At 43.6% G+C, this 22881-nt stretch overlaps 1 protein-coding gene across 1 annotated transcript in view; it reads right to left on the bottom strand.

Annotated features, from left to right (window-relative positions):
• Window positions 1-22323, bottom strand: part of hs6st1b (heparan sulfate 6-O-sulfotransferase 1b) — an 86850-nt gene extending 64527 nt beyond the window's left edge. The window contains exon 1 of the mRNA XM_066646834.1: window positions 21474-22323. Within this exon, the coding sequence (XP_066502931.1) occupies window positions 21474-21973 (500 nt within the window). The 5' untranslated portion in view covers window positions 21974-22323. The remainder of the gene's footprint in view (window positions 1-21473) is intronic.
• Window positions 22324-22881: the final 558 nt, after the last annotated feature.

The raw sequence follows: 22881 nt of genomic DNA, 5'->3' as shown, positions 1-22881 counted from the left end.
TGAACATCAGGATCTTTCCATTTCTAGGGGTTGAGTGCCCTGGTTGTTGAGGGAAGAGAAATCACTGTGCCTTCACTCCATCTGCTCACAAGTTTTACTGCTGTTCCAGAGAATCAAACCAGCAAACTTACAGTCCCAAGTCAGCTCCTCTAACCTTTAGGCCATATCCATCCGCACGGTACAAGATTCTGAACATTATTTATAGTAGAAACATTCTGATTGCAGTATATATCTTTAGTGTTGGATCGCTCAGGCCTAGTCTCTACTATGATGTGTTCAGTGGTCTCAGAACATCTGCACTAATGTGGTTCTAAACCTGTAGGCCAATTCCTGGTAACACACCAAGAGCACCATTTGGAATGAAAACATTTCCACACTAAAGTAAACAGTGTACACTTCATCCACTGCTCCAGGGTCTCTGCAAGTAAACTCAGAGACAGGACTAACCTCCAGCCTTGGCCGCAGCACCATTACAGCTGATCATAATTGGACTCTTAATATGACAACGCTAAACCTGGACTACATTCTCCTTCATCATTCCTGTTCCACACATGCACAAAACCTTTTTTTTCCTCTCCTCCCAGCAGCAGCTCTGCCTTGTCCAAAAAAAAAAGGCAGCAGTTTATGGAGGTCCCGGCTCTTGGGGAGAGCAGCTGTTTTGGAAGTCCCCCAAAACAGAAGCTGAGTTTCCACTTTTGATACATGCTGGGGTCTGAGGAGAGCTCATAAAAGAGAAAGGGAAAGAGAGAGATAGAGCGAAAGATGGGGAAATAAGGAGAGACGGGGCGATAATGGGAAGTGAGGGAGAATGGTTGAGATGAAGAGAGACAGACAGATGTATGAGAAAAGTTACACAAAAAAAACAGCTCGTATTTCACTTTGCTACATTTGCGACAGTTAGAGAGAGAGAGAGATCCTTAAATTTAGAAGAAACCGAACGTGTGTGTGTGAGAGAGAGATTTTGTGTACAGTTCAGCTGTAAGCACATCTGGTTTTCAATCCTTCTCGAATCCTATGATGTCATGGAAGCGGTATGTAAGTCCCACAGGAGACGTCTGTGTTATGTCACCATATGACCTGCTTTTACCGTTGCTCTCCTGTGTTTTTTCTCACTCGTGGTATAGATGGCCTCATTAAAGTTAAACATCGAGCTAATCTCTTCAGTGGCCGAGTGCACCATATGGTATACTGTGAAAAAAAGGAAAAAAAATAATCATTAAGAAAAGCACTAAATCAAATCACAGCACTGGAGACCACTGGCTGTCTGCCATCATTTGCTGTTCAAAGTTATTTAAATCAAAATGGCTGAATAATGCAATGTGTATCTTTTTTTTCGTTCCAGACTGGAGCCAACAAGCTGAGGCAATACCTCGCCATGGTTCCTGACTGACAGGCACTTGTTTGTACACAATGTACTGCAACACACCAAAACGTGTTTTCTGAAGAATGAATATATATATATATATATATATATATATATATATATATATATATATATATATATATATATATATATATATATATGTCTGTGTGTGTGTGTGTGTACATATATACAGAAGAGAATATATATATATATATATATATATATAGTGTTTTCCCACAGCTACATACTGCCTGAGGAAAATTCTAAGCATTTTTAGCATTTTCTACCATTATTTATATAAATAATAAGTACAAAACATATACTATACAGCAACCTGAATACCCCCCACGGACACAGGGAGAACACACCAAATCCCACACAGCAACCCGAGGTGGGAATCCAACCCAGAATCCTGGAGCTGGTAGCAACACTCTAACTGTGTTTCTACTGAACTTCTATTTACTTATAAATGTCTGCAGACAGAATGTGTGTGTGTATTGCCCTGTGAAGGACTGGCGCCCCCTCCAGGGTGTATTCCCGCCTTGCGCTCAATGATTCCAGATATGCTCTTGAATGAATGAATGTATGCAGGGCGGCACAGTGGCGCAGCAGGTAGTGTCGCAGTCACAAGGGCCTGGAGGTTGTGGGTTCGATTCCAGCTCCGGGCGACTGTCTGTGAGGAGTTGGTGTGTTCTCCCTGTGTCTGCATGGGTTTCCTCTGGGTGCTGCGGTTTCCTCCCACAGTCCAAAAACACACGTTGGTAGGTGGATTGGCAACTCAAAGGTGTCCGTAGGTGTGAGTGAATGTGTGTGTGTGTGTGTCTGTGTTGCCCTGTGAAGGACTGGCGCCACCTCCAGGGTGTATTCCCGCCTTGCGCCCAATGATTCCAGGTAGGCTCTGGACCCACCGCGACTCTGAACTGGATAAGGGATTACAGATAATGAATGTATGCAGACATTCACTACCATCTTGCAAGTTGTTAACTGTGAAAATTATTTCACTGGCCAGGTCCAACAACTAACTACTTCTCCCTCCACCACACTGTGGCACCACTGTGGTACACACCAGCATGTGACTCTGCAGTAATCAAAACAGTTATTAAAAACACCCGACAATGTATAAATAAAAAAATATATATATATATTTTTTATGTAAACATTGTCAGGTGTTTTTAATTCCATGAGGGACTAAATACAAATGTATTCTGTCCTGTTGTTTCACAACCACCAAGCGTCACGTTCGTTTGCTCTTGTCTGAAACAGTTAAGAATTCTGTGACCTTTTGGTTTGGTTGGTTTTCCCACAGGGAAAGACCCTTTAGGAAAAGTTCTTTCCTGAGGTGGGAGCAAGAAAATCCTGTGTTCTGGGTGAGCACATGTTTCGGTTCTATTGCTCCGATTAGCGGAAAAACTTTAACCAATTCTCTGTTTACCTGCCCTGCTGTGTCCAATACGCCAAGCACCCTGGCTACTGGAGCCATTTGGCACCGACCTGTTGCTTGCGGTTTGGATATTTTTATTTATTTATTTATTTTTTCACACCTGCCCAAACAAGCTGTGTTCTAGAATAAACACCAACACTGGTGCGGACTGCCATGCTGAGTGATGGGGATATGGACAGTGATCGATCGTACCTATACAGAGAGAGTGAGACACAGACTACTAGAGCATCACTGGGGATCAAACTTGAACCAAGAGTAATGGTTAATGTTTATTGCATCATTCATAAATAAAGCCTTTTAAACCTTGTACTATTATCACTTTCTAAACAACAGACACAAGGTATAGAACGGCAGTACGCCAAATGATGGCATTCAGTGAACAGGTAGGTCTGGATTCTTTCCTACACTCTTCCCCAATGCACATTCACATTGGCAACTGTCACGTTTTTGTGCTCTTGTCTGTCTAACACAGAAAGACTTGCTACATCTGAAGCCTACGACAAAGGAAACATGACTCACATGGGCGATCTTGTGTATGATTAAAAACAGAGGCAGATTTGATGGATAGCTCATTTATAGACGCAGATAAAGTAAAGGCTAGGTGAGAAATAAGATTTTCTGCTGACACTCCCATAGGGAGGGTGAGAGAGACAGAGAGCTACTGAAGACACACCCCCACTGAGCTGATCAGGCCTGTGCCGCAGTACTGTTCTGGAGCAGGTCTTTGTGTTCTCTGATGAAGGGAGCGTGTAAACCATCCCTACCTCACCCACACTTACCTCAGACAGGAGTTCACTGGAAGTCTCCTCACTTCATCATCTGGGCTAGCATTCTTCATCATCCTGTTTTACATTTTCTATGTGCCTTGTCTTCCTTGCTGTCTTTCTCTGTTTTATCCATTATTTTTGCCACTTTCCTTGTCTTTCTTTCAATACTAAGTATATATATATATATATCTCACAACACTCAGAAACACAGAAGCCCACTGTCTCTTTGCGCCATGGGGGTAAAGGACTCACGATGTAAGGGTTGTTATCTTTTGTTAGCCATATTAGCATTTTCAGTGTAAGACATGCTTTACACTCCAATGCGTTTCTTAGCTTTTGTGACAAAATCTACATGAGTTATTCATACACAGATCATTTTCTCCCCTTGTTTACAGAGTAAATCATCCAATCCCACTGTCCTGTGACAGCCTGCCTGAGTTATTTCTCTGATTTGGCCTAAAGTTTAACAAAGACGCTCTTGTATTAAAGTGTGAATGGGCAATGAGAGCTATTTTCGAGGCCAACTCCCAAATGTCCCTCTACACCCTCCTAAATCAATTTTATGTGCTATTAGGATCATGCTGCCCTGTCAAATTATTTATTTATTTATTTATTTATTTATTTAAATCTGTGGTGTGCACTATGTAGGGAGTATTATGCTATTCCGGATGCAGTCTGATGAACAGAGATTTGGAGATTTATTTACAGTCATGTTGGGGATAAATGGGTTAGGAATCCATACACACATTTCTTTAATTATAATGAGTCTAAATTAGGACTACATTTGTGAACAGAAACTATAAAAGCAATAACAATATAACAGCTACTTTTAACCGTGATGTCAGCTACAACAGATGAATATTTGACTTTCTTTACTTTTCCGCGTGGTCTTCCATATTATTGTCCCTTTCATTTCTTTGTTTATTCATTTCTTAATTCCTGCTTTCTCTCCAAGCACAAGGCTATGGAAACACTTAACCTTCAAAGATCACGTACGTCTTGAGTTTCCCCACTGAAATGTCAGTGACTTTAATAAAAAGCAAGAAAACCCTCTTTGACACTGCACTAGATCAACCTGACCCAGTTTGTTGGCACAGAACAAAGACAGCAACTCAACTTGTAAACTTGAGAGCACAGGCCCCTGTGTCCAAGGATTCTTCTTCAAATACTTGCCAATTCTACAGCCTCCTTGTGTTTTAGAGACTTGGGGATAGATCTGAGATATCAAGACGGGTGGAAGAAGTCATCTGAGGACTTGTTATATGGAAAGATCAAGATAAATTCATGCTGGTATGAATAACAAAATGTGTAGGCAGTTCATGCAGGGAGATCAGGCTTGGAGGTGCTTTGGCAAGCTTGATGGAAGATGTCTGGCCTTCCTGGCTGAGGTGAAGAAATCTCAAAATCCATCTTCGTAGGACTGAATCCAACCCTGCCCTGGCATAGCCCAGTCCCAAAAAATGCTGGCATAACCCTTAAGACACTTCTTGTTAAATACCCAGCATGAACAAGCCCATCCCACATCCCCCCGCACACACAGCTAGAGGCATGCATCTCCTCTTCAGTTTAGCTCCAAAGATCTCAAGGCTGCAGCCAAGTCTCATCATAACATTAATAAACCCGCACTCGCTGGAGTGTAACCTAGCCTCTGGCAAACTCAACATATGTAGTTCCCCTTTGTGTACAGCAGCAACAGCAGAAGCAGCAGAGGCGATATAAATAGTGCCATAAATGGATAATAATATCTCCAGCGGAATGTACATCAATCTCCCAGTCTCTGTCTCCTCCCACTCGTGTCCTCTGTCCCCCCCTCTGGAGGGACGGAGACCTCTGCAATGCTCCGTGCCTGTCAAAATCTCTGTCCTTCAAATCCACTTGCACATTCCCAGGAGGTTTCTTTACCTCCATCCAGGTTTGCTCATCTTGTGCCAGCCTTCTTGTGTTTACATGACTTGTCGTGAGAAGGAATGTGAGGTCAAATCTCCCTTAAATCATCACAGCTGAAGACATCATCAAAGTAAACGGCAACAGTCTCAACAAATTCAGGCAGCTCCGACTCACACCTGCTAAAGTCATCTGCTCAGCAGGCAAGTCAAAGCAGAACTACCAACTGGACCATGTCACTGGTGGACATGAACTCCATAAGCCCATCACTACTGAGCTGTATTGATCACCATATTGAACGGGTAAACTGGCAAAGGCGCAGTGTTGGAGTACGATCTAGATCTTGGGGAAGGTATCTGTTTCAAATGTGATCAAGTCGTACCTTTTAAGAATTTCAATGCAATAAATAAATAAACAAATAAATCATGAAGGATGCTGAAAGTAAGATGAACCCAAAAACACCTTTCCCATAGCCGTCATCTCCATAGAAGAACTAAAACTAATAGTACTCCTTTCCTTTGTTTCCTCATTATCTTACTGCAAAGCTGCCATCCACACCAAAATGTACAACTGTTCCCAACCAAATAGCAATGAATGTTTTGCCAAAATGTGGCACATCTGCAGTTTTCTTATGACCCACATTTGGCCTTGAATGGCAGTGTTGACTCAGGGTGAGTCTGGATGCCTCAACTTAGCCACAGGCCCACCTTGTCCACCATTTGGTCCACATCTAGGCCACACAACACATACCAGTGCCGTAACTGAGGCAAACTATGAGCTATGTTTTCTATGTAATTAGCAAACATCGTCATCCTGAGTCATTCAGTACGATGAAATGTGTTTGTGAACAGTATTCAAGAAGCAAATCCAGTCTTCCTGACTATCAGAAGTTTGTATTAACAACATCTGCTATCAACAAAATGAACTTTGACAAAAACAGAGTATTAAGCAGCGGCCTCACTAGACAATGTCAGTTTGCATCACTCTGTGGGGCCAGAGTGTTGCTGCCCAGATAACAGACATCTTGGGGCCTAATCTGTGTCACTTTTGGCACTTGCAGCTCATTTACGGCACTGGCAAGTATTGTGTGGGCCGGATATGTGCCAAAATGTCATGTGCCAGACTTCACTTGGGTTATGGCACTTGTTGGATGGGCCAGACACAGATCTGTTCCACTACACACCTGACATCTGGCCCATATAAGGTGGACCTGTGACTGAATTGAAGCAGCCAGACTCACCCTGAATCAGCATCAGTATTCAAGGCCATAAGAGGACTTCAGATGTTACATATTTAGGTCAAAAGCTCTATTCGGATGGGATTCATTTTACCTCTGTATGTACTGTAATAATTGAAAGAATAGTCATTTGTCCAGTATGGAAGCACCTGTTTAAGCAAAGTCTCCTGAGACTTTAAACTACCATAAAACAAACAGTAAAAAAAATACCTCAAAGCTAATATTAACCCCGTCTGAATTGACATGTAGGGAATATTCTGTCATATTCCCGGGGTAAAAGAGATTTTTGCGTGTTTTCTCAAGAAAGCAAGAATGCAACTAAGCTCAGCTGCTGAATGATGCACCATGATCAAATCCACAAAACAACCTAAAACATCACTCAGTGGAGAGAAACCTCTGGTAGGTTGATGGATTGATTTGGTGGAAGGGCTGTTCTCAGAAAAGTTGTATTGTATGATCGACTGTGTAACGGCAGTGTGTGAATTGAATATCCCCTCCCAACTGTTGTTTTGACCAAGATTTCTTATCCAGTGCGAATCTACTGATGTCCTGTTGTAAAATGGCATTACCCAGGCTCACCACGTAAAATAATCTTGTCTGAATAGGCCTAAAGACTCATTGCCATAGGCCTGTTCTATAACTTCTTGCATCATAGGTTGGCTGGTTTCAGACCTGAAAGAATGACCTCAATTCTGCTTTACCTTAAGATTATGGAGATCAAGGCTATTCAACAGGTGACTGGTCCCCTTTAAGGCATCAGACATGAATGGAACCAGGGGAAACTAACTAGCACTGAGCAGTGAGCAGAGACCAATCCGTTTCTATATTATAGTGGGCTGTCATTGTTGCATGACTCCTGCTGCAGCTGCTGCTCTTGGCTAAATGGCAAGTACATGCACTCTTAGTCAGCTGAAAGGACACTGTGTACGTGGTTGATCCAGGACATTAGCAGGGGTGCTGGAGAGACTACTGTGCTAGCTTGATGCTAAGCATCCAGTAGAGACAATGAAAGGCTAGCCTAGCCCGGCTTAGGACAAGTGAGCTTACAAGGTGTGTATAGATGGAGAGTGACCTTGCAACCTGACACACTCCACTCAGCCACCACTAACACTTTTACAACCCTATGGCTGCTTGCTCACTGTAGCCACTCTCTCTGTGCCCTGCTTCAGGTCTGTTCTGCTGCAGTGGCAATTCATCACCACAGACACCACAGTTTCACTTGCCTCCTGTTTTGCCTCAAAGACACCAGGACTGAACCTTTTCAGCCATGTGGAATTCAAAGATAGTTCGCTATACTGTCACATTTTTAAATTCCAAATTCCTGAAATCAAGGACATTAAAATGTGATGTGTGCTGTTTTCCTAAAGTCACAGTCCCTTCTTCTATTCTGGAAAGGCTTTAGGCTATATTTTGGAACATTTCCGAGGATTTCGTGGCTGAAATTGTCTCTCTTGTGCCTTCAAAATGAAACAGACTCTGCCTGACCTGCTGCTTTTCCACTACATGGTCCCTAATCCACTCAGCCTGACCCTACTCAGGTCTTTTGCTTGTTGATTAGATTAATCTGATTTCCTGTGTTGTCCCTGGTCCGTGTGGGTTTCCTCCGGGTGCTCCAGTTTCCTCCCATGGTCAAAAACACGTTGGTAGGTGAACTGGGGACTCAAATGTATCCCTAGGTGTGAGTGTGTGTGTTGCCTGGCGAAGGACTGGTGCCCCCTCCATGGTGTGTTCCTGACATGCGCCCAGTGACTCCCGATAGTCTCTGGACCCAGCGTGACCCTGAATTGGACAAGTGGCTACAGACGGTAAATGAATGAATTATTTTAGAAACAGCATCATCACAACTGTGTTCTGTGCTGAAGAGCTCATGTTTGAATTAAATGCTCTCCAGGTGGAGTCTTGGTTGCAGTTCACCACTTCAGTCACTGATAGTTGCCTTGACAAACGCACAAGTGTTTTGGTCAAATTGACTAGGGCACGGGCAGCACGGTGGCGCGGCAGGTAGTGTCGCCGTCACACAGCTCCAGGGACCTGGGGTTGTGGGATCAAGTCCTGTGAGGAGTTTGGTGAGTTCTCTCCATATCCACGTGGGTTTCTTCCCATGGTCCAAAAAACACACATTGGTAGGTGGATTGGCGACTCAAAAGTGTCCGTAGGTGTGAGTGTGTGAGTGAATGTGTGAGTGTGTGTCGCCCTGTGAAGGACTGGTGCCCCCTTCCTGCCTTACGCCCAGTGATTCCAGGTAGGCTCTGGACCCAGCGTAACCATGAACTGGATAAGCAGTTACAGACAATGTATGAATGACTAGGGCCCCTTTAATGCATACATTTACTTGTATAAACATGTTCTTTTCTTAAGTGAGAGAGTAAGATGGAGTCTCCAGATTCTCTGCATTTCTGTCAGATCCACTGTTAAAACCACAAACGGCAAAAAAAAAAAAAAAAAAAAAAAACAGCAGCAAGACCCACAGGTGTTTGAAGCAACTACACTTTGTTTTAGACACAGTCCAGAGCCTTTTGTCGTGTTCTCGGCAAACTGTTACCTGTTCATATTTCTTTCCACTCACATTTTAATTAGAGACCAGGCGCTGTTGTCCCTGTGCTAATTTGTGCTTATATTGTGCTGCCTGCTCCCTTTCCCAGAGTGAGTGAGCCTGCCATTTCCTTCCAACAGAGTGGGGGGGTGACAGATTGCCTGAGATCATCATGATAGGCTCCTAATCTATTATTAGTCTGCTTCCTTGAGATGGGCATGGTTTATTTTCTCTTATAATAAAAGGGGGAAAAGTGTGAGACAAAAGCCAGATGGCAGTCTTTTCATTGTTTTATTTATTTATTTTTTAATTGCCCCCCCCCCCCCCCCTCTCTCTCTCTCTCACTCTCTCTCTCTCTCTCACACACTAATTAATTCATATTCTGTAACTGCTTTATCTTCATCACAGTCCAGGTGCATCCACAGCCTCCCCACAATCATTGGGTGCAAGGCAGGAACACACCTTGGAGAGGGCACCAGTCCATCACAGGGCACCTCTCTCTCTCACACACATACACAGTGTTACACAGCCATTCCAGATAAATGTGTTGTTAGCGTGTGGGAGGAAACCAGAGCTCCTGGAGGATACCCATGCAGGCACAAGGAGAACACACCAAACTCCTGCCACACTCAAAATCACTTGTATTTCTATGAAGATCTCAGGGGCTGGGGACACACATCCATGTACCTAAGTCAGTACTATACATTTTAAGAAAATAAACATGTTTCTGTGGCCGCTTCCAAAACCCTCTGTTCCCACAGACAAAGTCAAGACCTCACGAAGTGGACAGACATCATTCATTGCTAACAACAGCTGGTGACTTCCAGCAACAGGAAGCAGTATAAATGTTGCTGATGCAGAAAGGGCCGAGTCGATGAACGGCGCTATATAAGTGAGAAAAGCTTAAGTTTATGCAAATTAGGAGTCAAAGGATGTGGTAATTATCAGTAGAAATCTAGTTGGTTGGAACATGCTCTGTCTCCACGGTTTCACCACTGAACTGAACACTGAACTGAAAGGATAGCACCCAGAAGATCAGCTCGAGATCAGAAATGCTCACAAGCATCGAGCGACTTGGGCTCTTGGGTGATGAGAGGTGAAAAGTCAGTGCCGGAGAGAACACAGGGTTAGAAGGTTGTGCAGCCCTCTATTATCATAGGCCAAGGGTCTGCCAGGACGTGTCACATTGGAGATGACATTACTAAGAAAAAGAAATAGACAAAAAAAGAAGAATGTTTGCACTGCAGCAGTAGAAACTGAGACAAACTGAATTGAAAGAAAATTACAGAATGGGCTCGTTTCTAGTTCCAGAATTATATATTGTTTTATAAAAATATATAACTGCAGCGTGATCTCCCTTTTCTCGTCAATTTTTATATATTTATTTATTTTATTATTCCTTCTGATGACGCTTTCCCAGGTGAAGTCCAGAGCACGTTAAAACCAAGTACATGGTTCAGTCGCTCTTTCAGTTTTAGTATTATTTTGCTGCTGTGAATCTTTTCTGGGAGTATTAAAACTCATGCTCAGAGGCTAAATACGGTGCTCAGCAGTGCCCAAACCCCTGTTTTATCCAACGCAAGGTGATATCTGTCTTTTACAACACATTGATTTGCATCCGGACAGGATTAAAATTATCAGACATCGCTGAGTTCAGAGAAAAACAGCAGGTAGTTCAGCCTGTTATTTTCTCTGGGGACGGAAGGGAAAAACACAGACATGCTCGCTTCAGACAGAAATAAAGCTACACCGTTAAAGTGAGTATCACTCCGGGACCCCATGGAAATTTAATCCTGTCCAGATAGGGCTTAAGAATTCAGTTTCAGGTCTCAAAAGTATAAAAACAGAAAGTGAAATAAACAGAAAAACAGATAAGAACTGTATAAAAGCTGAAACTAATTCAAAAATAGAGTAACCTTAGCTCTGTGCTTCTCTGGTTTTCCTACAAAGACACGACATGTGCTAAAACGGTCTAAAAACAGAAACACACACACACACATCTTGAGTGGTTAATCCCCAGCTGTCCTTCAAATTCACACATGCAGCCAGTGGGCTCTAATCAAAGCCTGTCTTCTGCTTAAGCAGCCATCACTCTGTAATTTGTCCTCGCCAGGAATCAATTCCGGAGTGATCTCTGGACAGCCCCTGTCTCGTGTCCAGCAGGAGAGTGGAGAGGATGGGGCCAAGTGTCACATCAACACAGGCAGCTGCAAAATACCCACCACAGCCCTTGGTTATTATTATTATTATTATTATTGGTGGGTAGACCCACCAAACTCACAGATAAAGAAGATCGAACCCAGGACCCCAACCTATAGCACCACTATGTCGCCCTGGTGTATAAACAAACACTGATACCGTGAGTCAACACAGATCTATCCGCATACACACACTGAGATTATACCTTTTCAAACGTACTTATGAGCCAGCAAGGCCACTCAACTCCAATACGTGTTTAAAGGGGGATTACGTGAGCGAATAAGAATGCTCCCTGATGAAAGCCTGTAATTTGTATAAGACTGGATTGTGTCTATATGCTACGCCTCACTGCCGTTAGTCTGCTCGCTGGCTCATGAAATAACTTTGTTTATATTAGCCACTGATTAGTCCATCACAAAAGCTTGTAAACACTCATCATAACACAGAAAAACATCTATTCACAGGGGAAAGAGTGTGGACGGACGCCAGTCCAGCTTTTCTCGCTTTCTACAGGAGCCTGTTAGCTGAGTACTTCCATCTACTTTAACATCAACGCTGAGTGCTTCTGCCCAGTCCTGTCTCCTGCTACTTCAGCACTCTGTGCTTGGCAAGTAATGCAATCACCAAGCAGAGGAGATGGCCACAGCACTGAGAAACTGACCCCTCCACTAGCCGCTGCAGCCGCTGTGCTAATCCAAGCTCCACTGTGCCACTGGCTGTGGCTCATGTTGCGAAACACTGATGCCATCCCCATTATTCCCTGCTTTGTATGGTTTCATAAATCACCAAGACTACGCAGTATATGGCCATAGCTCTTGAAGTAGCGAGGATGTCTGTACAAATGGCACTGGAACATTGCCCTAAATGTTTACCTGCATTCAAGAGCTGCGGGAAATAAGGTCTAGCTGCGTCAAGGGGTTACAGCGTTCTAGACAACGCACAGCACTAGTGTATGTCCAGAACCTAAAAGGACACCACATCATATGACATCATCAGTTAATATGTATATTATTAATGCAAATTATGCTAAATATACACCAGGCCCTGATATTTTAAACACAGCGGGTCATTTTTCTTCATCAGATGCTAGAATAATCCCGCACCCTCACATTTTGGCTGGAGAGCGAGCTGAGGCCATCCTCCCTGGGGCTGTCTCTCTCCCCTCTGCTGTGTATGAGTACAGTACAGTGCTGGGGCCCTGAGCTAAAGGGATTTGCATAAACTCTATAGTCTCCTTTGGTGTCGGCAGGCTTTAATTCCCACTGATCTGATTGGATTAGCACAAAGGCTGTCCCCTGCTTACAGACATTTTAGAGCAGAGGGGCATCTGTGTTACACACATGTACACACACACACACACACACACACACAGTCACTCAGAAGGGGACTCAAACCCACAACCCAGGTCCCTGGAGCTGTGTGACATCGACACTGCTTGTTGCACCACCGTGTTGCGCTTGTGTGTGTGTGTGTGTGTGTGTGTGTATAGAGAGAGCTAGAGACACACACACTGCAGACCTTCTGCACCGTGATGAATTACTGACCCCAATCCAACAGGGTCAACAACCCAAATCTGTCAGGACTCCTGTTCACATGGTTGGTACGAGTCCCATCTTTTCAATAACTACATTATATTTCAGAAAAGTAGAAAATTGATGTAGAAATAAAAGTGCCACATTCGTACTTTTACAGATGGATTCTTTTTAGGAAACAAATGTGGTTTGTCTTTGCTCCAAAATGAGGAAGGACCACGCCCACCAATGACTTTGTCAGGTAAGGGGGGGTCCGGCTTCACTCTTCACTAGCAGAAGCCGCCTAGAACTCCAGCCCAAGTTCTTCTGAGCTCCCTTTCCTTGCCCTGCTTACATCAGGCACAGTCCTCACTTCGCAAACCTTTATTTTTAAGTGTGCTATCGGAGGTCACAGGTTGGTAAAAGTGGGCTGCTTCAATAATTCTCCGTTTCACAAATTAGGCCACGCTCAGCACTTCTCTCCTTCTAAATGAGTTCTTTCTAGGACATGGGAACCGTGTGCTCGCAGTGAGGCACTTGCAGAGTTCCAGTTCATGCTCTGCAGCCAGACAGGGTCAGCAAGAGCACAGGGAAAAGTCCCCCAATTATCGTCAAACTGTAACCAAGGAGACTACACTGAAATAAGTTCAGTTCACACCTAACTCTCCAAAATCGAAATCAATCAAACTATTAAAGATTTGCTCCTAAACACTATCAAAGCTATGATTTTTCTTTTTCTACCAGGTCCTCGCCTGCTGTGTCCACAGCTACAGATTGTAGAGTACAGAGCCTCTGCCGTTTCAAGACACTGGGTGACACAGTTTGTCACAATTATTAAATTAAACTGATAACCGCTTTACTGTGATAAATAATAATAATGATAATTATTCATCCATTGTCTTATTTCATTAGCTTTATATTAGCTGTACTATGCACCACAAATTCTGAGCCTGTACTGGCCATATAACCTGTTACAGCAGACATATAATAAGTTCTAGCTCTGTTCAGCTCGAGGACCCAGGAGTGAGGAGTGAGGAACAAAATCTCTGGATGGATTTTAGCCATTTTCACTCAGTTCTCTTTCACTCTGTTCTCATTTTTTCACATTTAATCAGTACTCATTTCTCAGTACCAGTGGATTTGTGAACCCCCCACCCATTATATGTCTCTTTAAGGCTGTAATATCTGCTAAGAAGTTCCTAGCTGACAACAGTTATATATCAAGCTCAAGTAAACAAACATTACTAAATACTGTCCTCTATAATGATGTTGATACTCATGACAGACTTCTGCTCACAATTATAGAAGGTGTACAAATAAATGTAACAAAATAAAACAAATAAAGTGTGTGTGTGTGTGTGTGTGTGTGTGTGTGTGTGTGATGTGAATTTGTAAATAAAATTTAAAACGTCTTCTGCTCTTAAGAAACAAAAAAATTAATTAAAAAACGATAAAGGAGCAGCAGAAAGACTGAATTTTGAAGTACGTTTTACAACAATGATTTAAATCTTATTTGTAAATCTGTGTTTGCCTTTAATTCAAGCATGAAAACCCACCCAGTTCACATTCAAATGGAAATAATTGCTCCGCCTCAATAACAGCAATCAGGCAATTAGTTAATAATTGTGCTGACCTCATTAAAGTTCTTATGGCTGAATGCTATCAAATCCTCACAGACAATGTTCAAATAAACTGTTCTAAATCCTTCCCAGAAGTGTATTTTACTGCAAGGGGGTGCGGGTGACAACCTTCCAATGTATGCCTTTCACTTCAGAGGAAATGTGGGTGGTCATTGTGAAGTGTTCAGATTTCAAAATGTAGTCCTAAAAGAACGGCAGGTAACAGAAGTGTGAAGCGTAAGGCTGAGGTGATGGTCCCGTAAAAAAGGCACTGTGCCACTGGGATAAAACAGAATGTGAGAAAAACTGTTCAAATTCACAGTGAGGGAAAGAAAGAAAGTAAAGGGGAAGGAAAAGCCAAAGAGAACTTGCTCCTCGTTTGTCTCTGTGGACAGGCAGTTAAGGGCTTAGTGTGTTCTGAGCCCACGTGGGTTAGCCCTGTCCTTAGGCCCTGCACTAAATCACATCCTAGAGCTCAGGCGCCGCTATTATTACCACCAGGACGCACCTTTCTCCACAACTACACCAGCATGCCAAAGAGGATTCACCCATTGAGAAGCTATTAATAACCCCATGATCCCAGCTCTCTTCTGACCCCCTTTCGCCATCCGCCGTCAAGCCGGCAATACTCCTAACTGTTTTAATACACAAAGCACTGCATTTCCCACTTCCGTGCCCACTGAAGGTGATCTTCCCTGCAGCCAGTGTTCATGCATCGGTGTCAGTCATCTCTGTGGTACAGGCCTTTCCGATACCGATAGCACTGACAAAATGTGCCTTCTTAAGAAATAAGATCTTACACTGTAAATCATTAACGAACAGAGTGGATCAGACACAGCAGGGCTGCTCGAGTTTTTAAACACTGCCTGTTGACTGTCCCCTCTATTACACACTTCTCCCTTGTTGTCTTTTATCCCTTCATCAGTGGACAATGGACACTGTTGACTGGATATTTTTGGTTGGCACTGTCAGTACAGTGACATTGACAAATTATACCTGATCTGTGGTGGTCCTCCGCGGTTCCATCCTCCGAGGATGAAGTGGTGGTAACAAAGCATTCAGAGCAACACATGGACAACAGTCAATTATGGAACTACAAAGTGCCTCTGTATGGTCAGTGGAGCTGATAGAACAGAGAGTGAGTGTAGAAACAAGGAGGTCATTGTGATACTTTGGCTGACCGGTGTTTACAGTGATGGGATACTGAAATGGGAAGTTACATGTTGTCAGGGGATTAACTCCAAGTTTACTTAACTAAATCAACTTGAATTGCCCTGGATAGGGTTGGAACTGGGTTAAAATCACCAATCTTAATCCAATTAGCATCTAATTCCATTGTCTTGACAGGCCATCCTCCGAAAGTGAAGTATGATTAACATTAAGCTGATCAATACACATTCATTTCCCAATTCGGTTGACTTCCAGTAATTGCTAATCTGACCCAAACTCTAAGGTATCGATTCCTTTCTTTGTCAACCAGGCCTTAAATAGACATACTATCCAAGAACGGTTGCCTGAAGAGGTTCAGGGCCAAATTTAGCTCAAACGCCCCACTGTCTATATCAGTGCCACTACTGTGTCCAGCCCAGATCTGTGACAACCAACTGTGTCTCTTTGGCCTGCCCTCACAGTCGGGCAGTTCAGGAATGAGAGACGTGTGGGAAAAGCCTCGCTGCATTCTAATCAGCCCAAACAAATGCAGGGCCATAAAGGCAGGCGAGAAGGAACCTGAAGAATAATGTTATTTGTTGTGGAATTGTTTCGTCCAGCAGCTGTCTAGCACACACTTGCTTCATGCAGTCTGCAGCTAGGGGCTTCAGACAGATGGGTGTTGGAGAGGTCAAGGCGGTGCAATAAAAGCTTAAGTGAGAATGAGCTGCTCACCCAATAAAAGCAGCGTGCGCTTTCAGAGACGTAAGTTTCGTGTTTCAAACCATGTCATATGCTGAGATGGCTGGAAAGCATTTAGAACCTAACTGGGAGCTCAATTTTTTAAATAAACTAATGGCTGGTCTCTGACTTTTGGACGGAAAGTCCTCTAATAAAAGAACTAACAGCTAGTAGCTATTTAAGAATTGTGTGTTCCTTGTGCTTGACTTATCATGCCCACATACTTTTCTAGGAGGTGCATTATCCACCATGTTCTTTGTCATTAATTGGTTTAGGCTTTGGCCTTATCACCAGACAAAAGATACCCCATCCAATCCCTGGTGATACATTGTCTATTCAAGGCTGGAAAAAGTAATGGCGCTTTTCCATTACATGGTACCTACTTGACTATGCTTGGCACTATTTAAATTAATTCATTCATTCATTGTCTGAAACCGCTTATCCAATTCAGGGTTGCTGTGGGGCCGAAGCCTACCCGGAATCACTGGGCGCAAGGCAGGAACACACCCTGGAGGGGGCACCAGTCCTTCACAGGGAGACACACACTCACACCTATGGACACTTTTTTTGAGTCGCCAATGGACTGTGGGAGGAAACCAGAGCACCTGGAGGAAACCCACGCGGACACTGGGAGAACACAACAACTCCTCACAGAGAGTCACCCGGAGCAGGACTCGAACCCACAATCTCCAGGTCCCTGGAGCGGTGTGACTGCGACACTACCTGCTGCACCTCTGTGCTGCCCTGGCACTAATTTATTTATTTATTTATTTGCTTTTCTATTAGCCAAATTTGATACCTGAAACTGGATATGTTTTTGTATATGTTCACTCTTGGTTCCAAGCAATAAGAGACTAAACCATGACCTGTAAAACACGCAGAACACTGATTGGCCAGAGAGACTTCTGAAACAATCCTTGGTGGCCGACGTATTATCCAATTAGATATGGTCGGTGCTACAAAAAATGAAAATATATACTGCTACCGATTTGTCGAAACTCGTGAGCAGCTAATCTGTGTTAAGTTCCAAAGAACAAAAAAAACAATATGTAAATACACAAACAGTAAATAAAGCTTAACCTTACCACGCAGTTAATGTGGTTTCCATAGCCTGGAGTTCCCATTGGAGGAGGTGTTTTGCAATGTCAACAGCTCAATTTTTGGTGGACCCCTTCCTCCCATCATTACATGGCATGATGTGACATACCTTTGCAGTCCAGTGACACGGCCTTAGCAGCAATGCGAAAAGCAGTGACTGACTTGCTATCACCCTCCCAGGTGTTGGTGTTGGGTGAAAATTCACAGGTGTATAAACAGTTGTAGAGCATTGAGGTCACATGAAAACGATGGACAAACCCGAATCGAGTAAATGCAAAGGTTTATTGAAATACCCTGAATGAGTGCCGATATGGTGAAAAAACGCCCACAGCTACTCAACCCCATATTTCAGATGTCATTACTACAACTACCATCTGTCTGCTGCCACGTCAATCCATCCCAGTCTTCACTGAAGGAGGCTAGGACGCTAACCAACTGATACTTTCTTCAAGAGCTACTGTTGTTCTATATCTGGTTGAGCTACACTGTGAATAAAAAGAACCCAGCATTTATATGTGGGGTGAATGTGCGAGTGTGTGCGAGGGTTAGGGTATCAGAGATTACCCCAGGGACATGCAGATAATCGAGTCTTTACTGCGGACTTTATGATGATCATAATGAGTTACTGCAGCTACCATAAAACCCATTAAAGGGCAGGAGATTAATCCAGTTCTTACTCGAAATTACACAGCAGTTCTGGAAGACCGTCAATAACCCGGCCAGGACACTGCACTTTTAATCAAACTGCTTGCACTTACAAATTGCGATCCTCTGCAGCAAGTTCTGAACTAGGTCCAGATGAAAATTGACTTCATATTAAAAAGGTGGGCAATAGTACAGCACTACAATATTTTAAGGTAAGACATAGATGTCAATTGCCAACTTGGGAATGGAAATCAGTTAGTGACCATCACTAATTATCTGGGTCCATCCTTCCATAGTAAAGAGTGTGAAACCTGTCAATATGTAACACAAATTATGAACATGCAACATCTTGAAAAGTAATGGTTGACCACCAAATAATAAAAAAAATATATTGAATTTGAAAATATGAATTACACCCCTGTGGCATAACAGGCCTCGTTTCCAGCTCTCTGTATCTGGTCACTTTATGATGTACAGTACTTTTTCAGTGTTCAAGAAAGCACATGATCATATAAGCTTATGCAAGCCACAGTGAAAACAATAATGTTGTCACACTGCCCACCCCTAATTCATCTTACAATATCATCCCTCAGAGTCTTAGTGACTCCAGGTTTCTAGCTGGAACATGCAATAATGAATCATTAGTAGCTTCAGAACATGATCTAACAGTTCCATGAGTGGGCAGGCATAAGTTGCGTAGTGCGCACCCGTAGGCTGAGCTTTCCTTGTTGATGTGCAGTTGTTGCGGGGAGCCTGAGCTCATGATGTACGCTGGCAATAACTGCAGGCTCTTCTGGCAGAGCAGCCCAGATTAGGTCCATGCTTCAAGACCTAATTGATGTGCTCAGCCGACAGTGTAAGGCATTAGGCCACTTGAGCTGGTTTTTATACCCCCTCCCCAACCCAGCCCCAATTGAACATAACCATCCATGAAATGCCCAATTTCCATCAGCCAAGCCCTGCAGCCGACCGGCCCTGAAAGTCTGCCCATTCTATTCAGGCCTAAATGGCACCTTCCCGAAGTTCTTTTTTCACCCCTGTTCCCTCTGCCACGGAGCTCACAGTAGGGGGTGGGGGGATATGACACAGCGTTCATCAGAAATGTTGGAAAAGCTACATTCCAGCAGAGGAATACGGTAAAAGGGAAAGGTAAAACCCTGGATGTGTTCCTGCATGCTTCATTTCCTATGAGCCATCACTAAAGCTCTCTGAGACAAGTCACAGTGCACGTCACACACATGAACAGTGTGCTATGAACACTTAAGGAATGATGAAATATTTGTCTCCACTGACACACACCACAGGTTCATTGAGTTCTCAAAAAATTAACTGCAATTAAAAAGGAACCACATAATTCAACCATGGAGATGTAAACTAATTCAAAATGCTTTGACAATATATCTTTTCACCATTCCAGAGGAACCTCCCATATCAGAACGGACCGCAGCAGACATAACAGGAGCGAGGCGACTCAAGAGTTTCATCTCTGTAAACGCAAACCCACAGAAAACTTTTACATAAACTGCCTGATAACAGTAATAAAATGAGAAGTACATTCAAGGCAATGTAAGACAAAACAAACCCCAACAGATGCTAATATCCTTAAGTCATTTTCAATAGTAAAAACATCGGTCTGGTGGTTATTTTGGATTTAAGATCAAATCAGCTATATGTTTGTAATATTAGCCCTGAGAAATAGCTAGAAATTTTGAAAAAAAAAATCTAATTAATTTGTCATACTGAAGCAGAAAAAATGTAAAATGTAAACAATCTAAAGTGGACTGCTAAGAAAAACATATTATAAAAACAAAAATAAAGTGGAAACCTATTATAGTTTGAGCAGAAGTTACATCCCAAATATTGCTGGGTTTTATTTATTTATTTATTAAGTTAAATTCATCTTCAGGGTGTTACCGTGGAGCTAAAGCCTAAGAAAACGTCTAGCGTACATTTTGTGATTGTATCGTGTATAGGGCACATTTTAAAGTGAAGAGCTCCTCAGAACTGGCTGGAATAGCTAACAACAGGCGCTGGAAGCTAACCAGCAGGCAGCACGCTTGCCGTAATGCTAATTGTTAGGGTAAATCATTTGCGTATTAATAGTCAACAGCATTAACATTTGTGACTAATGGTTTTGATTTCCAAGACTGTAAGAAAGACTCAGACGTCGTTGGTGTGTCATATATCAGGGAAAAAGCCTCCGTAACAGTCAGTTTCGGTGTTTAAAACCCGAGCTGTGTTGCTCTCTACTAGTGAAAGTGGCTAAGCCTTCCCGAGAAAGTGTTGACAGCGCGGACTTCCCCCTTTCACTTCGAAGAACACGGCAAAGAGCAGACATTGTGAAAATAAAACAGCTGACATCTCAAAATATGTCACTACGGGAAGTCGTTTCAAAACGCCAGGTTGTAGTATTGCTGATTAAGTATGGCTCGTTTCCCGAGCCAGTTAGCAGGGGACTTTTGATAGCGTCGTTGAGACTCGTTGGAGGTGTTTCTGTGTGTTTGCATATGAAACAACGCCTCGACGCACCAAAACAAAGTTGTTATTATGTAGCTACCTATTCAGTGCGAACATACGTCTGCTTTTCTTCACAGTGTCGCACAATGAAGTCTAGTCAGTTGTCGTTGTACTGGGAGCTGAAGCATAAACGGAAACGTTTCCTCAAAATAATAGACATTCCTTTTGTTTTCAAATCAGAATTTAAACTCGGTTCATCTGTGCCTCTTTATACGGATTTAATGGTAATTTGGCCTCAGAGTGTTGTTTTTCTTTCAATCCTTTTAGAAACCAAACAAAAATCAGTCATCTGTAAACACTGACTATTTACACTGCTATGGACTCAAATTCAGGAAACAATTAACTCAGTGTTGGGTAAAATTGTTCAAACACCCAAAATCAAGAGAAGACTTAATGTGTTTTGTGTATTTTCTCAGCAGGACAGCGGAATATCTGTGCCTTCTTCAACTTAACAAACAAAAAGCGAAGGCGCGGTACTCGTTTGTTGTTGAAGAGTAATTACGATAGTCGCCTACCGACGTCTTTCAAACGTTACCACCACTGTGAAATTGACTATCGGCTGTGCTTTGTACTATTTCGTTTCACACAGCACACTTAACGACTTTGTTTCGTCACAGTCGAACAATTCCCTTTCAACGAGAGGAAACGGGACGCAAAGAACAGACACCATTCATCACTGAAGTTCCTCCAGATGTGCTACAATAGCTGTTTCACTATTTACAGTCCTGTTTGAAAGCCGCCTAAAGAAGGCGCAGAACCGGGAGCCTACCTCAGTTTCTTGCTCTTACTCTCCTTCTTGTTGAGCACTCCCGGTACGCAGTTGGTGAGCTCGGTCCAGTCCGCGTGCAGCCCGCAGCTCCAGCCCGTGGAGAAGCGCGAGAAGAGCCACGTCTCTTTGCGGTTCGGCCGGTAGCAAGTGCACTTCTTCTGCCCCGGGCGGCAGTCACAGGGCACCTCGAGCCGCACGTTCTGCACCAGGTGGCGGCCGAACGTGGTGCCCCCGGTCTTCTGGATGTGGAGAAAGACGATCACGTCCTCGCCCTTGATCTCGAAGTCCACGGAGCGCTGCAGGTCCCTGACGGGGAAGTAGTACTTCTTCACATAGTGCGGGTCCGGGGTGGGGAACATGGTCATGTCCTCCTCCTCTCCCGCGTAGCCGTGCGGCGAGCCGAAGCCGATCGCGCCGGGCGCCGCGTACTGGTATACGATCAGCATGAAGAACACGGAGCCCGCTACGATCAGCACGAATTTGCTGGCCCGCTCAGCCATGGTCGCCTCCCGCCGCCGCGGTCACGCTCTACCATCGCTCACACATCGGGATCCACACGGAGCGAGCGAGGGGGCTACTACTTTCGCCTCCATAAAGAGAAAGAGAGAGAGAGAGAGAGAGAGACTGCCCGGGCTCAGGGACCCAAACTCTCAGCGCGTGGACCCATTCTCCCTCCTCCTCCTCCAAAATGTTCCAAAAATGACTGGAAATCCACTCCGCACTGTCCAGCGTCCACTCCTCGCTCCCTCGCGCCTTCTCAAGTCTGGACGACTCGTCCGAAGCGCCGCACAACACACACAAACACACTGGCTGCTGTGGAAAAGCGATCAACACACACACACACACCCAAACACACTCAAAGAGCTCCACACGAGCGAGTGAAAAGGGAAATAGGAGCCGAGCGCTTTAATGCTTTGTTGGTGGTCGGCGCCCACAGCATTTTTTTTTGGAAAGGGGGGTGGTGCTGGGGGTATAGAACAAAGCAGTATGTTTTGCATTATGTTTTATTCACATATCAGTGGCCTTCACGACGGGGATTTGTTGCTGTATGGATTCAGACAGTGAGCATATATCAGTCCACTGGCATAAAAAAGCTGGCACACCACTGACTATAGACCACTGCTGGTCCACCATCAGACCACTCAGATCACTGTCCTGTACAGGATAGAACTCATTATTAATCTCCTCAAACAGATTTTACATTCACAGAGACTTTTATTCTGGAAAACACACTAATACCAATATTACCAACAACTCTGAGAGACAATAATAATGAGTATAAACCTGATATAAAACGATGATGATAACAATGTTGACACTGTACTGGATTCAAATTAATTTCTAATCTTATTTACAAAGAATAACAAAAGAATTTAATAAAGGAAAACAATGTAGATTGGACTGTGAA

Source organism: Hoplias malabaricus, chromosome 1 (genome assembly GCF_029633855.1).
Source record: "Hoplias malabaricus isolate fHopMal1 chromosome 1, fHopMal1.hap1, whole genome shotgun sequence".
Taxonomy (NCBI): Eukaryota; Metazoa; Chordata; class Actinopteri; order Characiformes; family Erythrinidae; genus Hoplias; species Hoplias malabaricus.
The sequence above is the reverse complement of the archived record's forward strand: the minus strand, read 5'-3'. Positions and strand labels throughout refer to the sequence as shown.